Genomic DNA, 19,380 nt, shown 5'->3' with positions numbered 1-19,380 from the left:
GGTGGTGGTGGTGGTGGTGGTTGGCAGTGACAGAATCTGCCGAACATTAAGCGAGAATCCGGAATTTTGTTGTGCTAGGGGGGGCGTTTGGACTCAAATGGCGGCTGTGTGCTGAATCCCAAATTCGCAGTTCGCTCACTACATTGAGTTCATTCAGTTCCCAGAGGTCGTAGTAGAGAATCAGCCCATATCCATACCCATACCCTGCGGAATTGCACCTAGAAATGAAATCCCATGGACAAACTCATTCTTCTGGAGCCCTACCCCTTCGGTAAGAAAAGAAGCCCCGGAAATCCAACGGGTGGACAAGAACGATGGGGAGGGCAGAGAGGAAACCGGCAGAGCGAATGTGCCTTGTTACAAGCTTACAGGGTCACCATGTTGTATACAACTCTGTAGAATTAGAGATGCACGGATCGGGGAAAGAAAAGGGATAGATCGCTCTCTCTCAACCAACGTAGACAGTTCAAACGTGATGGAAATCGGGTTGGTCCAGCCACGAACAGGACATGACAGGATTCGCGGATCCTGCATGCTCTGTAGACATTGTCTCTACAGAGCATGATGCATGATTCTTCATGTCCAAGCAAAGCTGATGATGTTGGCTTGTGTCACGGTTGAGAAAAGACCCTGACAACGGACGCCGCAAACCGTGACCAGACAAAGGTGTCACGTCAAGAACATGAATCAAGGCTGTCGGCGTGACAATAAAGCATTGTCCCCATTACCGCCCATGAAAGTTTGGCTGGGACAAGACGTGAATCTCATCACACGGTGACGGTGGAATGTCGTGCAGAATTGCGTCATATGAGTCTATCGACTGCCAAGACACTGGCAGCGCTTGACTCTGTGTGTCGCCGAAGGAATTTCGACGCTAGTAACCAATATTTAAACCAAAGTTGTCGCGCTCAATATGTTACCAACTTCAACACCGGACCATCCTGTTATGCACAATGACTTCGGTGGCAAACAACCACGATGGCCCTCCGGCCCAGGAGGATGTCGTGTCCAAGTCGTCTACTCAAGATCACACTCGGCGGTCTAGCTCGATCGGTGATGGTTCTGCATCCTCGTCACGTAGCCCAAAATCACCACTCTCGCCTATCGCACAAGACATGTCACCCGCACTCGCACACGTCATCAATCAAATCAAGTCACTTAGTTCCTGCACTCCATCCTGGTCAGAGTACTACCTCTCTCCTGCGGATTTCGAAAAACTGCAGAGACTGGAGAGGGATGTCCTTGAGGTGTACAATCTGCGGTATTGAATCCTCTTCCCGCGCTTTTGAGGTGAATTTTCGCTAACCTGGAATCATAGATACGACTATTCTGCAGGTGATTGTACCTTTATCCTCAGGATGCCGAATCACGAGACGCACGAGGTCTTTCTGGCCGATTCTACGTTCGAAATCCGCACGCAACTAAAGCAGATTTCGAAGCAAAAGGACATTGCCCCGACAACCGCAGAATTCGCAAGGGATATCATTGATCGCCGCCACAGCACCTTTTACTATCCGCCTCCTTTCTCGACTGCGAAGAGGAACACCGAGCGTTCGCCAGATGGTTCATATGTCTACCACCTTGTCTGTAAACCCAGCTGCATAATTGAGGTGGCCAACTCTCAAACCGCCAAGGAATTGGAAAAACTTGCAGAAGATTACATTTGGGGCACAAATGCAGCTGTGCGTACTGTTGTTGGATTCGATTTTGACTATCAAGCCGGGAAGAGAGCTACACTGTCGATCTGGAGACCAAAACTCAATCGGAAAGGGGTCCTCACTGGAATAAGAAGAGAGGTCGTGGAGATCCGCAGCAAGGATGGTAAGAGAAACCAAGACACAAACGCCGGCCTGCGTCTCTCGCTCGAAGATTTCGCTTACCGCAGACCAACCGGTACGTTTGACGGTCTCGATCAGGTCTCTATTTTCATTCCCGTCGGCGAACTCTGCGACATGCTTGAGGTGGCTGAGAGCCAGGATCAAATGGGGAATGGAGGAGAAGGCATTGATGATTCTGGCCCGTCCGTGGAAAGAGCTCGTTCGAACAGCCCGACCCATGGATACAATCTCAGACCCCGCAACTGAGGAATCTATCAACAACAATGCCGCCAGGTGTGTCACATCATGGGGAGCTTGTGACCAACACGGACTCGCAGGAAAAGGGAAGGAATGACTCCTACCACTGGTTGACTAGAACTTTTGTTGTTGTTCTCAGTCTTTCTCTTCCAGATAGATCAGACAGCCCAGACAGTCCGCAATGAGCAATTCATAGCTATTTCAGCACAATCCCACGGCCTTTATGGCCTTTTCCCCTTTGCTTCCGTGCCCACCTGCAACATAGTATGGGATCTCAATGATCTTACGCTAACTAACCGAGGTTCGCCAGTCGCCAAAGGGCTTGATGAGAGGTTCGTTCAGGCGCTGCGGGTCGTTTCCGCGATATATCCCGAATTGGAATGGTTTGATCCTGAACAGCCGCACTAATGTATTTTGGGAACTCGGCCGGATAAATTCGTCAGCATCACGTGCTGATATGCGCTTATCTCTGTTCCCGGCACGTGATCAAAACATGTGGTGGCGCGCGCGGTTCGCGTGGCCTTCACGACGTCATTTCCATCACTCCCCATCTCCGCGTCACTGATGGCTGAAGGCACTACGACCCGCCGCGTCCTCCGGGCGAAGTTCTAAGGCAACCATACCGAGGGGCTCAGGTTTTGTTCCCCACCATCGCATTTTACCTTTACATTTTACCCCTCACGGCGAGGATATCACATCGAGACTTATCGTTGCACGTTGCCGCCACCGAGATGGACAGACTTCCACACCGTCCCGCAGTCACCAACAACGAGGCAATCCTCGCGCAGATCGGGCTGATGAGACGGGAAATGGCAGAGGGATTCGCGGCCATGGACACGAAATGTGCCGCCATCGAGCAGAACCTCGCAGCCACTCATCAACACGTCGAGGACCTGGCCACCAGAATCACAGCAAGGTACATACATTCTCTTTACCTCTCTCGCCCACCATTCATGTCCCCCCACACTAAAGCCTTTTCTCCAGTGATCTCAACAACATAGCTAGAGTCCAAAATACCCACCTTCGGACAGCATATGATCCCCTCACGCCCCTCGTCAGTCCTTCGACCGGAGCCGCCATCCCGGGATTCCCAGCCACGTCTGCAGATATTGACAAGATGAGTGGCGATGAGATGGATGCTCTCCTACAACAGCTGGGCCTACAACCTGCCGGTTCAGACATGGCGGAGAAGATCAAGCGGTTGAGGACGTTCATCGGCTTGAGTGCAGAGCGTTTGCTGCGCTGAAGATTCCGAACGGAAATCAGGTTGGCGGATGACGTGGGATCATGAGGTTCGGTGTCTACATCAGGGAAGGGCACGGTGTTCATTCCTGTAACTTAGCAACTCGTCGGGGCGTCGAGAACCTCACCACCAGAATGATAATAAAGGCTTCTGCGCCGTGATTATGGTTTCTACCTCCGACCCAAGACATTCTAGAATTATGTCAGGTGTATACGGTGACTGCCTCGATAATAGCGGCGGAGCTGATGACCCATGGCACGTCCAAAATAGACGAGGCCTTCAAGAACGAATTACAAAAGTACACTGTGAAATAATCATAAGTCATTATCCTTCCGTGTTCTTGTTGTGCCCTGGCCTCCTTGGTTTCATTTGTCCTTTGCCTGCCCCATGGACTCTTTGTGTCGAGGGTGATTTCCTCCTCTTTCTCCCTCTGCTGTTGTGCAGCTCTCCCTGATCCGATACCATAAAAGCAAGACGTAAAGGGAAACACCGACAAACGCTCAACAAACGCTCAACGCTAGACATGGGACTCATTCCAGGACCTCATGGTCTTCTCCACAAACCTCAGATGCTCCACGATTGATTCCATAAACGACCCTGCACCCCAAGTGCCGATGTTATTGAGTGCAATCATGAGGTCCTGTCCCCGGTCCAACAACAGCACATTCCAACTGTCCAAAAGCTTCGAGCCGAACTTGCGAGAACCAACATCAGCTACAGTCCAATGGGCCCAAAGCTCGTGAATGGGGCCTTGGGTGCAGATGGCGAAGAAGAGCGGCGGCCCAGTGTTCGACATTGTAGGTGAAAGATCGCACTTTGTTGCGACGGAATTTACTAGGCTTTCAAGATCAAGCTGTATCTTGAGTCCACAAGCCGCGGAAACCGAAGCTTGGTTCTCTGCCTCGTAGATTTGTTGGCCTGTCGAGTAGGCCTTGCCCTCGACAACAAAAAAAGGGAAGGCGAGGTTCAAAGTACGTGGTCCGGGTACCGGATTCAGTAATGACTCTAGCGGCCCGTTTGGCTCGTGCTGTACCATCTCTTCCTGGAGCCAATCGAGGAATTCGCTGACCTGCTCCTCGGTGAGATTTTCCGCTGCGAGAGAAGAGATGAGAGCCGTGAACTCTATACCTATTGAGATGTCGGGACGGGGGGTTTTGACCGAGGTCCGGGGAGGGGGAAGGCAAGGTGGTATGCTCGATGACTGGGGGTCGTTGGCTGGCGTATGCTGCCGGCGCTCCCCCAGTGGAGCCGAGACGTCGTCAACCTCTCGTTGCTGGCTCCTGTGCATAATGTCGTGGCCGTAGTTCCGGGGCTTGTACACCACTGGCTTAAGATCCACTCTCCAGTCACCTTTTGAAATGACACCGAGGCTCCTGAGACGTAGGGCCTCGATAGCATTGTCAAGTGGCTTGATAAAGTTCTCCTCGTTAGCCTCAGCCCGAACAAAGTAGAACAAACGGTTGCGCAGTTCTTGGGCTATGACGCGGAGTTCGGATCTGCGCTCCTGTGAGACTTCGGCGGTGACAATGCGGTCGATAGCGGCTTGGATGTGATCAGGCGGCTCCGCGTGTATGCGAATCCGGACGTCTTTAAGATTGGTCTGGCGATAGACGAGGGCCGAGTGCGAAGTGCGTCGGGTTGTTTCTGTCCCCGCTTCTGACGTGACCATGGAGCGCCGTGACGGCGTCCGACTGAGAGTCGGAGCATTGTTGCCTGCGGAGTCCATCTCTTCACCATTCAATATTCTCAATAACCGCAAGTTCTTCTCAGAGAGCTGGTCTTTGGAAGGAGGGAGTTCTTCAGCTTCAAGGTCTGTTTGTACGTTCTCTTCGGGGGGCTTGGGGTCGGGATGGGGTTCTCGTGGCTGTTTGCAAGGGTGCACGCCCGCTGACCCGTTGGGTTCGGCGTCAAGGCCTCTTTGTAGATTCTCTTTAATGCGCTTGTGTTCGGGGCGGAGGGGGCGGAGGGGCTGTTTGGAAGGGCACACGCGTCTCGACGCGTCGGTTTCAGCTTGAGCTTCAGAGTCTTCATGCAGGCGCTTCCGTTTGCTTCGTGCTGGCTGAGGAGCGGGTGCGGGGGTAAGGGATGGTTGGGCGTATTGAAGGCGCGCGCTCCGTCTCGTGCCAGTGCTCCGCGGGGACTTCACGACGGGGGTCTTCGGTCGAGGTCCGGTGGTGCTTTGGCGCCCGTTATTTTGCACGGAGGCAGGATTGGGTCGCCGAGTCAGAGGCATCGGTAAGAGCGAAAGGGCAACGCGCAGTATAAGGCTGTAGGAGTAGCAGTTAGGTCTTGTGAAACAGTGTATGAGGGGTAAATGTTTATCAAACAGGCGCAGCTTGGGGTTGCCTGGATTGGGTCACGTGATGATTCCCGCTAGACCTAATCTGGTCGGTCACCACAACGAAACCCGGCCTGCTACCTCTGATGCCCCCGCGGGCTCTATTCTCTGCGCACATCTCTGCGCGTGAGCGATATAGTCAATAGCACTCTGTGCTGCCCCATTCTTCCTCACTCCGGACCCGCCTGGAAAGTCACACTAGCGGCCAACCGATCCATTCCGGCTTACCCGAATGCCTCTTATGAACCTGCACGAATGCCTCCGCCCTCTCCACATCCACTAGATCCTCGATCGGAATGTCACAAAACTTGTTCTGGCCGTTGCCAACTACGGCGCGCCCAGAGAAAGCTGAAGAGAAAAGCGAGGCAATCAGGAGACGGCTCAATGCATTGAGTGCCGTGCAAGACTTGGTGCACATCTGTCAAAAAAACGCAGTGCTACACACGTACCATGATACCACACAGATCGGTTATCTCGTCCCTCCCTCGCCAGGACAGCCACAAACAGTTGCAGATCGGGGTCAGTGGGTGATAATCTCGGTCCGAGGATCTCTCGGAAAGTGTGCCATTGAGGTGTCTATCTACTCGCGCCCAAGCTAGCAGGAATATCACTGTTTGATGCAGCGGTTGGCAAAGGCCACGGAGGTATCCAAGGAGAAGAGAAACTACCCGCTGAACCTCTGCAACGATCGGGTCCCAATAATAAAACCAAGAAGTATGACGGGCTCCATGCTCTCGTGGCCTGTGGAGCGACGGGGAGGCGGGCAGGTTTATCCTGTCGCTACTAAGAAGACATCCGGCTTTAGTAAAACCATATTTGTATTCGGTAACTCGGTACTCGGTACTTACAATGGAGCTGTTCGCAATCCTGAGCTTATCCGGTGTTTCCGGGTTTCATGGTGCAATCTCCGAGACCGAGTCTTTTGCCGCCAGCCGCTGATCTCCGTGGCAGGATTCTCGGCAAGTCTTGTATCGCGACACCTTTTTTGTACATAGATAAAACAATCAGACCAGGACTCAACTTGGCCGCAGGCACGGAAACCAATCCACAACGTTGTTAAACCAACCACTACTTCAACACGAAACGTTTCTCGTTGAGGCGGACAGCCATGTTACGCTCCGAGACGTCGGCATTGCCTCCTTCCGGGCCACAACACCAAAGACCGGCCCGCAGTCAAGCCCCAAGGCTAGAAAAGGAGACATTTATACAGTTCAAAAAGCAATCACGGCCTCTCAGAGCTTGCTCCATTGGTACATAAAGTGCCAACCCCGTTCAGAAACGACCTTGTGGCTGTCACAAGGAGCCGGGTTTCGTGGCATCGCTCCGAAGCATCCAACCCGCGTCTCAACCAGATCATACGCGCGCGGCAAACTCTTGATGACCCCAAAATGATACACTTCCACTACTCAACCACGCTGAGGCGGGCCCTGATCAGTCTAAGGCTGAGCGTGTGGCTGGGGCTGTCGGTGGAGGCATCAGACGTACAAGCCACCGCTTCATCGGTACAATTCAAGTGTAACTCCTCCTGCCTAGACCCGTACGGTCCCCTTTTCAATTTATCGCTTTTTTATGCCCCAAATCATGGACAGAAGACCACGTCGACGGTCACGAATCGTCATTTACGAAGATACCTCTCCCAAAACTGTGAGGTTGAACCAACGACATGATGCCCTACAAAGGATCCAGCACCAGGACCTTGAGAACGTGGATCCACACGAGATCAGAGATATCCATACTAAGCCTCGCGTCCTGCGTAGGAAGACATCGCATCGGCAAGACCGCACGCACCTTGCCGTCCTTTCTTCCAACATGACGTATCCTCGTCAGGCGTGCGAGCTCCATGTGAGGTGTAAATCAACTTTGCAGGACAGATGTTCTCATGTCAGAGAGCGACGGGAGCACCACTCTCGCCTTCTTGCCCTGTACAAAGCGTATCATGTCCGGCGGTTGGAAGATCATCCATCAGCAACGGCATTCCGGACCTCCCAAGCCACCAGCACACATGGCAGGTAGAATCAATGGTACATCCACGGCCGGCCAGCTCGCAATGACCTGCACCGCTTTGAAATACTTTCTCCCCTCCATCCAGCGGTCTTCTATCTGCCGTCGACTGCCATTGGACTGGGGACCCAGGGTTCGATCTCTTCCGCTACGCAGATGTCGCCATTCGCTCGCCTCCGCAGGGATGGCCCGGCAACGACTCACGACCGCAGACAGTGAACACTATTCGAGACTAGGAGTGAGGTACGCATGGCGAGAAAGACATATATTGCGAGCAAGCATAGGACCACAAAGATGTGTATTAGTGTCGAGTGAGGAGAACGAACACGAAAGATAGATAGCCCATGGATAAATGCAAGAGGACGAGAGAGTGCTTGAACGTCTCTCTACATATGTACATACATCACACGCGGAAATACCTCTGTTTGCTCCTTTCTTTCTACTTTTTGCTCCTTGAAACCCTCGGCCTCGCAATGCGCACCGTACCATTGCGCCCTTGAACCCTTACATTATCCTCGCCACACAACCTTGGGCCGATTTTGGCGCCCTTTGGCCCTTTGTGTGTTTGGTATTTGCATGTGCATTTGCCTTTCCTCTCTTCTTCTGTGTGTGGACCGGACTGGCCTGGTACTGTATACGAGGACGTTGGGATGTAGGACGTTTGATATCGGAGCCGGCTGGCTAGCGAGAGAGACCGGCCATCGGCCAGGTCAAGAACCCGTTCGCAGAAGGGATGTGGAACACCTCCATGACCACGAACACGAACACGAACACTGAACAAAGACCACCGATCCAAGCGCAAAGATTAGCCAAGGTGATCTGATCGAACGAGTATCGACGGACCATCCGGCCGTCCATACATACACATACATACCATACCGCCGTCCGCCGGGCCGCCAAACAAGGGGACTCCGTGGCTCTTTCAAAGCGTGCGATAGAATACCTCTCATCAGGCCTTCAGCAAACGCAGTGCAGAGCACAGGGTTTGGGGCTCATTTACCATGTCTTGTCTTGTCTTGTCTTGCCCATACCGTGGCGCGCACAATGTCATGGTCAGACGCAGCCCCGGGGACTGCTACCACCTTTTCATGTCCTGTGCACCCCCTAGGGGATGCATGCGTTCCCGAGTCTAGCGTGAAAGGGAGGGGTGTGGTATGAGCTGGTATAATATAATGTCCGTGTGTCGATGCCGCTTATCGAAAAGGTAGAGTAGAGTAGAGTAGAGTAGGGTAGAGTAGAGCAGAGCAACCAAGAGAAGACCGATCGGGTCGAACAGGCCAGTCGGACCTTTTGCTTTCGTGGTCGGACGTGCTTTGGGATAGTCCTGCATATCAAACATTAGCCATCAGCCATCAGCCATCTCGTCTGATCTCCTTGGAGCCATGAGACACAGAATTGGAAAACGCACCTTGTGAGCATGGCATCGACAAACCACATACCACCAACTCCCATTCCCGTTCCCCCTGGAGACTCGTTGTGGCCTCTTGCACACCCAATGGCGCTTCACATGCAGACAATATACCATATACGCCCACCGGAGCGAATATCCCACGGCCTGGCCACCGAGACAGACAAATAGACGGACAGACAGCGTGAGATAAAGCCACCTGGCGGCATTATACCACGTGACGAGAAGGCGTTGTGTAACAGACAATTAAAAGGCATCCGGGCGCGGGAGGGAACAACATTCCCCCGCGGCATCAGCAGAAGAAGCAGAGACAGAGACAGAACCAGAGCATCAGGCTGGTCGATGAAGAAACAATCGGTCTCCGTCGCTCGGGTCGGGTCGTGGAGCTCAACTCGGTGCTTGCTCTGCTATTGCCGTGATCTTGTCCGCCTGGTTGTTCTGGGGTGTCAGCATCGTTCGAGGGCGGTGGGCGGGTGGGTGAGTGAGGCGACTCTCCCCGCGGAAGGGATCCTCGTACCAGTCCTCGTCCAAGAACAACCCAATTTATAATCCCACATCTTGCGTAAAGTGTCGGATCACGCCTACAGCGCCGTTCCCCTCGGTAGCTAGCTAAGCGGCCGATCATCCGTACCTGGACGGACTGACGGGATAGGTTTTAGGGCGTGTGGCGGGGCGAAGGAGGGCGGAGTGTGTCCTGCTGGAGGATCCCGCGCATTTCGCGGGTTTCAAGCCGAGGACTTGGGACTTGGCGGAAGCGGATGATCGTCGTCATGGTCAGCATCACGGTCCAGGGTAGAGGTTGTATACAACGAGACCTACCTACCCACGACGCTTGGAGTGTCTCGGGATGTCGGAGACCCTGGAGAATCCGTTAATGCGTGTAAGGTGGCAGAAGGTAGGCAGACTCAACGAGCGCCCGACATGTCGCGGGCTGGAGACGTGATTGTCTGCATTTAGCTGATCGTCTGTTGGGTGGACATGGGACGTTCGCGGGAGGGAAGATGGAATGTACGTGTACGTGTGTGTCGAGGATTCAAAGAAGATACCCTAGCAGTGTTGAAGAAGACGTGCTTGCAATCAGAAATGATATCATTATCATCGAAGAAGAGACCTATGGAATCAAAGAAGCTGTCGTTGAAATCAAAGAAGAATGTCGTCAAGATCAAAGAAAAATGTCGTTAAAATCAAACAAGACATCATGAGAATCAAAAAGGACACCCTTGAAGTCGAAGAATGCACCCTTGTAAACGCCACCATGACCCATTCTCTTGCTCACGACATGAACCCCTGGAACTTTGCACAATACTCTGGATCCTCATCAATCGGATGGTATTCTGGCCGAATCTCGTGGGAGACAAGTGCCAGTAGATGGATAACAAAGAGTCCAAGATTGACGGTCAATCCCTCTTCCGCCTCCCAACGAATGCTAACAGCTTCGAGATTCTCCGTGTCTTCCACGGTGTTGTCTGGCTGGTAGGTAGAGTCGGAAGAGTGATCGGAAGTGGGGTGAGGTGAAGGCTAGATGAAATCAACAATGATCTTCAGACACACAAGGCTTGTAACTTACAGTAGGAGGCGAGGACTTTTGGACTCTTGATGACAGAGCCGGTAAGATAGGGGTAGCGGCTCTAGGTCTGTCTGGCCCAGGGATCCAAGATGGCGTTGATTGACCACTAGATGGCTGAGCCGGTGAGACAGTGGTACCGGCTGTAGGTCTATCCCGCCCAGTGGTCCAAGGCGGCGTTGATTGAACACTAGATGACCGAGCCGATGAGACAGAGGTACCGGCTGTAGGTCTGTCCCGCCCAGTGATCGAAGTCGACGATGATTGATAAAGAGCAATCTGCTGGTTGGGAGTGGTATTGGGATCCGTGACTGTTGTTCTCTTTGTCCTGCGGGTGGCGAGGGGAGTACCATGAGGTGAATCCGCCGTCCTACGGCACAGAAATAGCTCTTTGTTCGTGATAACATAGAAATATCGCGCGTTGTGACTACGGGCATAGTAGTTAGCCTGCTGTAAACACGACCGAGCTAGCTCAGTTTCGGGATCGTTTGTTTCTGATACAGGTGTGTCATCGGAGTCTAGCTTCGAACTTGACTTGTCAGTCGCAGGTTTGAGGACATCTGTGGTGAGCTTTGTATCCCCAGGAATGATGCTCTCCTCATCGTTGGAACCAGACACCTGGATGCCACTCCAGTCCGGGAACGTTCCATCACCAGAATTACCCACGCCCGTTATCCATTCCACTTGGCGCAGGCCTAGATGACTGCAGGCTACCCGTAGTGCTTCGTTGACAATAACACTGTTCTGTCGTATCAGAATGAAATCGAGGTGACTTTCATATTGAAGACAGCGCAGTGAGTTCAAAGGTGGGGGTGGCTTCGCAACTTTGAAGGTGGTGTCAAGGAGAGTTCCGAACAGAGTTTCGATAGTGTCAATGTTGAAGTCTGCCCAGATCCCCCACTTGTCTACCGGCGACCAATTTTGTGCTGCGCCATCGGTCCGCACTTGAGCGCCATTCACTTTGGGGTGTACGCTGAGAGGAACGTTTGGACGGGTCAGATAAGCTCTTAGAGTTGTATACATCTTGGAGCAGGGGGACATCAACGAGACAAGAGTATAGAGGAGTCTTATACAGAAGGCGACGATTGTTGGCAATGAGCCCCTCCCTCCCTCTCTCCCCCGCCTCTGCTATCACGTGGAGTCGGTCTCAGGCAACTATGCCGACAGTCTGTCCTACGCTGAAATGCCCCAAGAACATGTGGTGGATCAGCCCAAGGATCGTGTTCACATAGGCAAATTACTCGTATTGCGGTTGGTACACGCCTACCTCGGTCACAGGAGTTTTGGAACTCTCTGGATCTTGACCGCTGGCTCTGGCTCTAGTTCCCTATTCTTCTAATATAAAGTGGCTCATGTTGCGTACCACGTACTGACAACTCGCGCCTCCTCTTTCGCCCTCGTAGCTGCTCTTCCCACTCACTCGCGTCCTGGTTCTCCCAATCACTAACATCCCGGGTCTCCCAATCACTTGCGTCCTGGCTACCCCAGCCACACGCGTCTTGCGTCCCCCCACTGTCCTTTCGAGCCCGCTTCGTGGGGCTTGCACTCCGCGGTTGGCCGTCCAGAAAGGCTTGGATGCACTTCTGAGCATTCTCTTCCATGATTTCAACGCCCTCGCCAGTCTTGCGTAGGAGGCGTCGCGACACACCTTTCTTCAGGAAAAGCTCGATAAGTGGGAAGACGGTCCAAGCGAGCCGAGTCAGTAGGAAGCAGTGGTGCTGTTCGGTGATGGCGACTGGGACGTTGTGGTAGAGCTCGACGGGTTCACGTTCCTCGGCGGAACGACATCTCAAAAAATGTGCCACCATTTTGCCATACTTTTGCACAATCACGAACTTGGGCTTGTGATCAAAGTACTGGTGCACATCCACCTTCAAAGTCATGATGTTTCTGTTGCTGTGGATCCCATCGTAGCGGAGCATTCCATTGTCGTTAAACCACTTCTCAATAAACATATTCCGAGGGATAATATGGGCGATTTCAAGGAGGCTAATCGACTTTGACAGGAGGCATCGTCGAACGTCGGCCAGTTCAAAGGTAGGTTCCCGGCTCCAACGGGCTGGAAGAGTGTTGTGAGGGAATTTCCACTCTGTAAAAGTCGGGACAACAGGGTAATCTTTACGGATGCCTGATTATTGTCAGCTGGAGCCGGTCATACGTTCAAGGGATATCACCTGGGTTATCACTATCCTCTGCCGGAACCTGGAAATAATACGCTTTTCCCTGCAAAGAAGCATCCATGTCGTCGGTGGGAACTCGCAGCTTGCCATCTTTATCGAGTGTGAAGAAGCCGTCCCACTTGTTCCCGGCCACGAGGGCACATACATCCAACGCTGTCTGGTGATGAATACCATCAGGACTGTCGAGAGCAGGCAGACTCAGCAACAAAGAGTCATCGTCGGGGTAGCCGGGATGAAGGAAACGTATCTCGCGTGGTGACGGCAGGTGAAAGGGGTCGGTGGGATGCTTGGGTTTGATGTACGCTGCGCGGGCACGAGGTGCGTTGTAAGGGGATTGCGCCATCATGTGAATGACGGCACTTGGCCACAAGCATTGTTTGTCTGCGTTGGGATGCCAACTGGTGCCTGTCGATGACGGTGCAAGAACCGTGTCTGTCCGTGAATAGGAGCCCGACTGCGGTTTCCAGGGACCAGTCACGGCACGGACAGAAGCCCAACTGCGGTTTACAGGGACCAGTCACGCTAGTCCACCTTCGGCTAGTATGTTAACAGCAAATAAATTCTCCAGATACCGTCGTCAACGCTAGAGCCACAACGGCAAATAGATTCTCCGAATTCCGCTGTCAACGCTAGAGCCACCTGAGTCCGAGGTATTGCCGCCGTAGGCAAAACAAAACAATGGACGCATCACAATGGACGCATCATCACCATCACCACCATAACAACTTCGTCAACCACCACACTAGCTTCAACAACAGTTGTTCACCAAGAACTTACGATATAACATGATGCAGGGAGACAGAGAGATTCTCGCGTTTGGTCGTTACGGACCGATTTATTGCACTACTGAATGTGTGATCAAAGAGGTGTGTCGGTACTCCTTTGCCGACGCGTTTTGCTAACTGGCAGATCAGATCAATCACAAAAGAGCATTTCGCGCAGAATACAACGCCTATCATTGCCTAAAAGAGGTCGAAAGTCTTCGTGGTCGCATACCACGATACTGTGGCAGCAAACCCCACAAAAACCGCATCTACCTCGAGCGCATCCACGAACCAAACCTCCGAAAGCACAATGTTGACAAAGCGACCTTCGAACAAATCAGAAAATACCTACTGGAGACAATTGATATCATTCATGACGCTGGATGGGTCCACCGTGCCATAAGAACCGAGAATGTATTCACTTCAGGCATGTTGTTCGATTTCAGCTATGCTAGCCCGAAAAGTGAGCTTTCGGCGGCATGGTGGGAACACTATAAACGTGCAGACCGTGAAGCCATCGACGAGTTGTATTCAGCCATGATCGGATCCCAGGTGCGCCACAAATCTCTCCTTGATGGGTTTCAAGCTTACATTGTGTAGAACTACATAGCCTCATTGGCCTTGCTTCAGAGAGGCGTTAATGACCTTAAGAGTCAGACAGAACTTGCCGAGCTCCTCCGCGAGTCGGACACCAGCTCCGACCTCTTGGACAGGCTTGAGACAATCAGAAGTCCTATACCTTCTCTAGTCCTTGAAATGTGTCGGGCGTGTCGACGCGAGGGGCGATTTGCACGGGGGTGGTGCTTATTGGAAAAATGCTGCCCCCCCGCACCACGCGATGAACAAACCAAACGACTATATGTCGAACTCAAGGCCGAATGTGCGAAATGCGAACCTTATCACGGTCGCAGTGTCGGGAAAATCTCTAATGCCTACGCAGACGCAATCTCTGCTAGCGTCAATCTTCTTGGTCGAACCGACGAGCTAACCATCAAACTTCGTGTCGACTTCGCATCGTTTCTGGAGAGGGCAGATCGAGTGCCCGATGCTCTGAAAGAAATCGAGGCACTGAAAGCAGACTATAATGACTTGTCCGAGGTATACAGGGCAGGGATCACCAAGCGTGAGGCACGGTTGCGTGGGATCGAAGCAGAGAAACGGAAACATGAAGAAACTATGCCTGCGGAGGAGACCTCCAAAGAAGACGATAAAGAGAATAGTGTTCAGAGCGAAACGCATAGTCCACCATCTAAGAAGCAGAAGAAGTCGGTCGAATTTGAGTTGGTCTACCGAGTAAAATAGTCGGGGATAGTTTAGGATGGTTTGGGATGGTCTACGTTAAAGCTGATCGACTAAATAGCTAGTCAATTAGTTAACCGGGAGCTAGGACTGGTTCCGCTCGGGAGCTCGGAACGCGCGGACTTGAAGCGGCTTCACGTCTATTCTGATGGTGTCTTCTTAACTGCCACTAATGCAACTTCACGTATTCCAAGAGCGTCTTCTCCAGTACCACTAGGGCGTCATTGTCGATCCCCAGGGTGTCCTCTTTAATTCCAATGCCTTTTTTTTTAATACGCTATTAGGGTATCTTGCCTCCTGAAGCGGACGACGTTCTGCCGGTCCTTGGTCGTGAAACCATGCGTGTACAAAGACATGGCGTTCTTGTTGAACCACTCTGTTTCCGCCGTGGGAACTAAGCGGGCGTTCTCCACAGCGTAATCACATTGTGTGAGCCTGCAACGCGGGTCGGTGGCACACCGCCAGTCTCTGGGGAATCTCGAAATCTCTTTCCAATAGGAGGGGAGCTCGGAAGGAAATTCCCAGTGCCCGAAGCGAGGCACGACTGCGTAATCTACTACTGCGCCTGGCAACTGTTAGGTATCTGGGACTTTTGACGCGGAAGTGATCTCACCGTTCGTCGGTGGTGCTGTGTGAAAGTAGTACGTCGCGCCCCTGAGCGGCAACTCTGGGTTTTTGTCCACAGGATCGTTCCCATCGGGATCAGTCGACAGATAGCCCTCCCACGCATTACCCACAACTATGGCACAAGCAATCCGCGCCGTTTCATGGTGTAGGCCCCGATTCTCAGATACTCGGAACCGCAGAAGGGTGTTGCGAGGCTGGCAGGGATCCCGAGAGCACGGATGTCGGATGTTGATCACCCGGCAATCTTCACAACGCGTCTTTTGAGGGTGGAATGGCACTGGATATGGTTCATAAGTCCGCCAAACGTCCGGGTTGCTCGTGCTTGCTGGATCAGCCATGTTCGACAAAAGGGTTGATATGAGGAACACATGCTCACGAAGTCCAGATGTTTGCTTGAACCGGTGCAAATATGCCAAGATATAGTTAACCGGAAAAGGGCTAGCGTGTTCTTCGGGTCTATCTTGTCGGTCGAGTCTCGCTACCAGTTCTGTAACTTACCATGGCCCTCTCCCCAACAAGTAGTGTCAGGGGAAGATTGATCCCGAGTGTATGGTTCATAGCGGTGCGGTCGAATTCCGACCCAGTAAAGTCGGTGCTTTTCCTCGGACGAAGCCAAGTTGCGATTGATACCAGCCATCTTCATGGCGACGACGAGATCCCTCTCTTCCTTCATAACCCCGAACTCATGCACGGACTGAGGTCTGGGCACTTCGGACTTGGGAAATGCGGGCGGATTGGAACGGAGGGGGAATAGTTACATCGATTCAAATGAGAACTCTGTTAGGTACTATGATGTAGCATGTAGAAGTACAATATTTCCACAACGACCCCTCGCTTGCAAAAAAAAAAAAGGCCTTTGCCATCGAGGAGGCTCCCATCGGTGTCACCATAAATACCGACTGGTTGATATGGTTCCGGCCAGTTGAACAATGGAGTTGCATTTCTTCCAGGCCATCTGCGATGGCCCCGTTGACGGCAGCGGTTACAAATTGGAATGTTCGTACCCCAGAGGCAAAGACCTGCGCTTCGCTCGTGTGATCATTGAATGGGGATTGAGGACAACCCGTCTGCTTGTTGCCTTCCGGATTCCGTTTGACGGCACGGCTCTCGTCGAGCGGCCTGTGCCGTTCTTTGACTTTTCTGCACGTGCCTTTCCATCTCTTTGAGACTGTGAGGCTCCTTTTGTTTTCTTCCTCCTTTTCTCCGGTAGAGGTAGAGGCTCGGGCGCGATATTTCGCTCCGGCGGAGTTATCGACTCAGGCCGCTCGTCCATGGAAGGGCTTTGTTGTCTGGGAGAAGGACTTGGCCATCCATCTTGCAGTTCCCGGAGTTTGTCGATGACGGCACTGATTCTCTGCTCCGTGGCCCTTGCATCCAACGCGTCAATGGTACAGAATGCTATACCTGGCGGTGTCCCGTCTATCTTTAAGACAGGCAATCGTGAAGACGACATTGGTCAGAGAGTCGCCTTGCTCGTCCGCTGGCGCCCTGAAGCATTCAATAAGCCTGTTTCCTCGTCTGGTTGGGTGAGAAGGACTATACTGCAGACGGATAGGAGTATAAAATCAAGCTGTCGGCTCTGATGGGCGTTGTCGCGGTTGTTTTACTTGCGGTGGCTTTCCTTGCGGAGGTAGAGCGATAAAGGGTGAGATTGACCAGAAAGTAGCGGATGCTCTGGTCAAAGGTAGAAAAAGACCGAGAGACTATCCGAATGGTCGCGAGGTAAAGCCCATCCAGCAAAAATACAAGATACGAGACATCAATGTGCGCCAGGCGGTCAGTCTTGCCACGTGAAACCACGTGGCTGACCCCTGAAGCACGGCGAAGTATTTGTACTGAAGATGCGTCATACCGCGCTACTATCTGATGATTCAACTTATCTCAGATTCTCAGACCAAGTCTTACTAAGTATGAGCGCCACCGAAGATCAATTCTTCAATTATACCGCGAAACGATGGCTTTGAGTTATCTACTAGAGTGGGCGTCTGCCTCAAGCTGAATCTTCTCGCAGATTTAGTGAAGCCTACGAACTGTCCATCTGCTGCGTTCACTTCAACATCCAAACCCTCTTCGAGTCAGCGCTTGCACCAGTTGGTCCTGGAGCTGCGAAGTGTATGGCATCTGTGACAAGGTCTACAACTGCTCACCTGTAAAGGTGTTTATACTGTAAATTTCCCCGAAGGTCAGTACAACAAGGTCTTTCAACTCCTGAAGGACAACGGAGCTAAAGTAGTTGCGAAGATCCCTAAACTAATTGCTAGGCCTGCGTATTTCACAACAGCTAGCGAGGTTGCCACCATGGACGTTGTGATCCGTCAAATCTGGAGTGGTCACCGGCCAGCATTTCTACCTTCGCACGATTCTGGCAGTTCCGACCGTCTTGAGACTCGAAATTCTGTCCAACCCCGGTCTCAATCTGGGCAACGTCTTTGTTGACCCCGGCGCAATCGGAATAACCTCCATCATTGACTGGCAAGGCTGTACAGTTGGCCCTCGCATCTCACGAGCGAAGATATCTCGAACGGTTCGACACTTTGAACATCTACCTCCGGGACTGGTCTTGCCAGAGAAATCGAGCAGCTGTGGTATTCTAAGATGCAGACACCAGGCAAAAGGCGGACAGACTTCATGACAGCGCCCTTTACCAGAAATACTACGGAGTCCTCCCGACAAAATAGAACCGTCGCCTCTTTTCCGCAATCATGTATAGCGAATCGTATATCCTCCTTCGTCGAGCCTAGACTGGCAGAGCGTACGTCGTAGAGGAAGCGGGAGACATACAAGCTCCGGTCCCCGATGATTCAAATCGCGGAACACTGGAATGAGTTAAGACCAGAACTGCCGTCGTGGCCGATTACCTTTGAACAGGAAGAGGAAGAGACATGACGAGGAGTTGGAGAACAGAATACATCCAGACCATGCTTGAGGCATTCCCAAAGGTGAGAATACTCCCGGCGGATGGGAGGGTCGACCCAGATGACTTTGAAACACTCAAAGATGTCGTCCATGTCCAGCCGGAGGGCTAGGTTCAGGATGCTGGAAGGACCTTGAGGTTCTGGAAGGAGTACTGCACTCACTGATAGACCGAGGGGAGTTTCAGTGGCTGTTAGAAAGGACACTTTGGAGAATGTAGATTCGCCGCCATCAGTACGACAGCCATGAGTCAACCTCACCCTGAAGGAAGGGGCAGATAGGAAGCCGTGTGCGTGCCCCTGAGCACTCTCACCACTCACTGCTTTCCAAGTCCCGGGGATGCGCTCCCCGTAGGCGGCGGCGGCGGGTCTGTCAGGCCACGAGCCACGGTGACTTCTGGACGGTGAGCGTTCGGCCGCCGGACGAACGGGGGCTTTTCGGAGAAACGTTGGCTTGTAGGAGATGGTCGAACCGAGAGGGAAACTCACATGTCGTTCAAGTAGCTTGAGGTCCTCAACTTCATCTCCAATTCTGGTGAAACGAAGATCTAGTTTTTTGAACTCGTTTCATAGCATATACATTCCCGGACGTGATCTTGACACATGAACATACAACTCCGAAAGCTCCAAATGCCTGGGGAGTTTGTATCAGATATCCTTGAAGGACGAGCTGGTGTCTGAAGATGTCGGATCAATTGATTCGATTCTTTCTTTGAATCAATCGCCACACTTCTTGCGCGACCGCATCCAGCTGCGCAATGTCGGCTTCTTCATTCTGGGTAGAAATTCGATCTTGAAGGCAAGGTTTCCAAGTGTGAGAACTGTACACCTCCTAAGATACCAGCCCCCCTGTGAAACTTGCTCGCCGTTGAGTAACACCCTTTTTTCCACGTGAGGGCACGAGCATTGGCAGTCGAGTTACCTGGTGATACCTGATACTCGCATGGCGACCGCGTATATGAATCTTCG

At 52.4% G+C, this 19,380-nt stretch overlaps 6 protein-coding genes across 6 annotated transcripts; 3 read left to right on the top strand and 3 right to left on the bottom strand.

Annotated features, from left to right (window-relative positions):
• Window positions 1-953: 953 nt before the first annotated feature.
• On the top strand, window positions 954-2,084 carry AYO20_09122 (hypothetical protein; the record flags this gene model as incomplete). The annotated part of the gene is made up of 2 exons (XM_022647394.1): window positions 954-1,261; window positions 1,319-2,084. The coding sequence occupies 2 exons, from the start codon at window positions 954-956 to the stop codon at window positions 2,082-2,084; spliced, it is 1,074 nt and encodes a 357-aa protein (XP_022496668.1).
• Window positions 2,085-2,806: 722 nt separating this feature from the next.
• AYO20_09121 (hypothetical protein) lies at window positions 2,807-3,321 on the top strand (the record flags this gene model as incomplete). Its single annotated transcript, XM_022647393.1, has 2 exons — window positions 2,807-2,991; window positions 3,060-3,321. 2 exons carry the CDS (start codon window positions 2,807-2,809, stop codon window positions 3,319-3,321), a joined length of 447 nt encoding a protein of 148 aa, XP_022496667.1.
• Window positions 3,322-3,835: 514 nt separating this feature from the next.
• AYO20_09120 (hypothetical protein) lies at window positions 3,836-5,551 on the bottom strand (the record flags this gene model as incomplete). Its single annotated transcript, XM_022647392.1, has 1 exon — window positions 3,836-5,551. The coding sequence occupies one exon, from the start codon at window positions 5,549-5,551 to the stop codon at window positions 3,836-3,838; it is 1,716 nt and encodes a 571-aa protein (XP_022496666.1).
• Window positions 5,552-10,337: 4,786 nt separating this feature from the next.
• AYO20_09119 (hypothetical protein) lies at window positions 10,338-11,652 on the bottom strand (the record flags this gene model as incomplete). The annotated part of the gene is made up of 2 exons (XM_022647391.1): window positions 10,338-10,583; window positions 10,633-11,652. 2 exons carry the CDS (start codon window positions 11,650-11,652, stop codon window positions 10,338-10,340), a joined length of 1,266 nt encoding a protein of 421 aa, XP_022496665.1.
• A 296-nt stretch (window positions 11,653-11,948) lies between these two features.
• AYO20_09118 (hypothetical protein) lies at window positions 11,949-13,152 on the bottom strand (the record flags this gene model as incomplete). The annotated part of the gene is made up of 2 exons (XM_022647390.1): window positions 11,949-12,757; window positions 12,804-13,152. 2 exons carry the CDS (start codon window positions 13,150-13,152, stop codon window positions 11,949-11,951), a joined length of 1,158 nt encoding a protein of 385 aa, XP_022496664.1.
• Window positions 13,153-13,597: 445 nt separating this feature from the next.
• AYO20_09117 (hypothetical protein) lies at window positions 13,598-14,875 on the top strand (the record flags this gene model as incomplete). Its single annotated transcript, XM_022647389.1, has 3 exons — window positions 13,598-13,675; window positions 13,724-14,125; window positions 14,174-14,875. 3 exons carry the CDS (start codon window positions 13,598-13,600, stop codon window positions 14,873-14,875), a joined length of 1,182 nt encoding a protein of 393 aa, XP_022496663.1.
• Between the last annotated feature and the right edge of the window lie 4,505 nt (window positions 14,876-19,380).

The sequence above is a fragment of the Fonsecaea nubica genome (assembly GCF_001646965.1).
Source record: "Fonsecaea nubica strain CBS 269.64 chromosome Unknown Scaff80, whole genome shotgun sequence".
Taxonomy (NCBI): Eukaryota; Fungi; Ascomycota; class Eurotiomycetes; order Chaetothyriales; family Herpotrichiellaceae; genus Fonsecaea; species Fonsecaea nubica.
The sequence above is the reverse complement of the archived record's forward strand: the minus strand, read 5'-3'. Positions and strand labels throughout refer to the sequence as shown.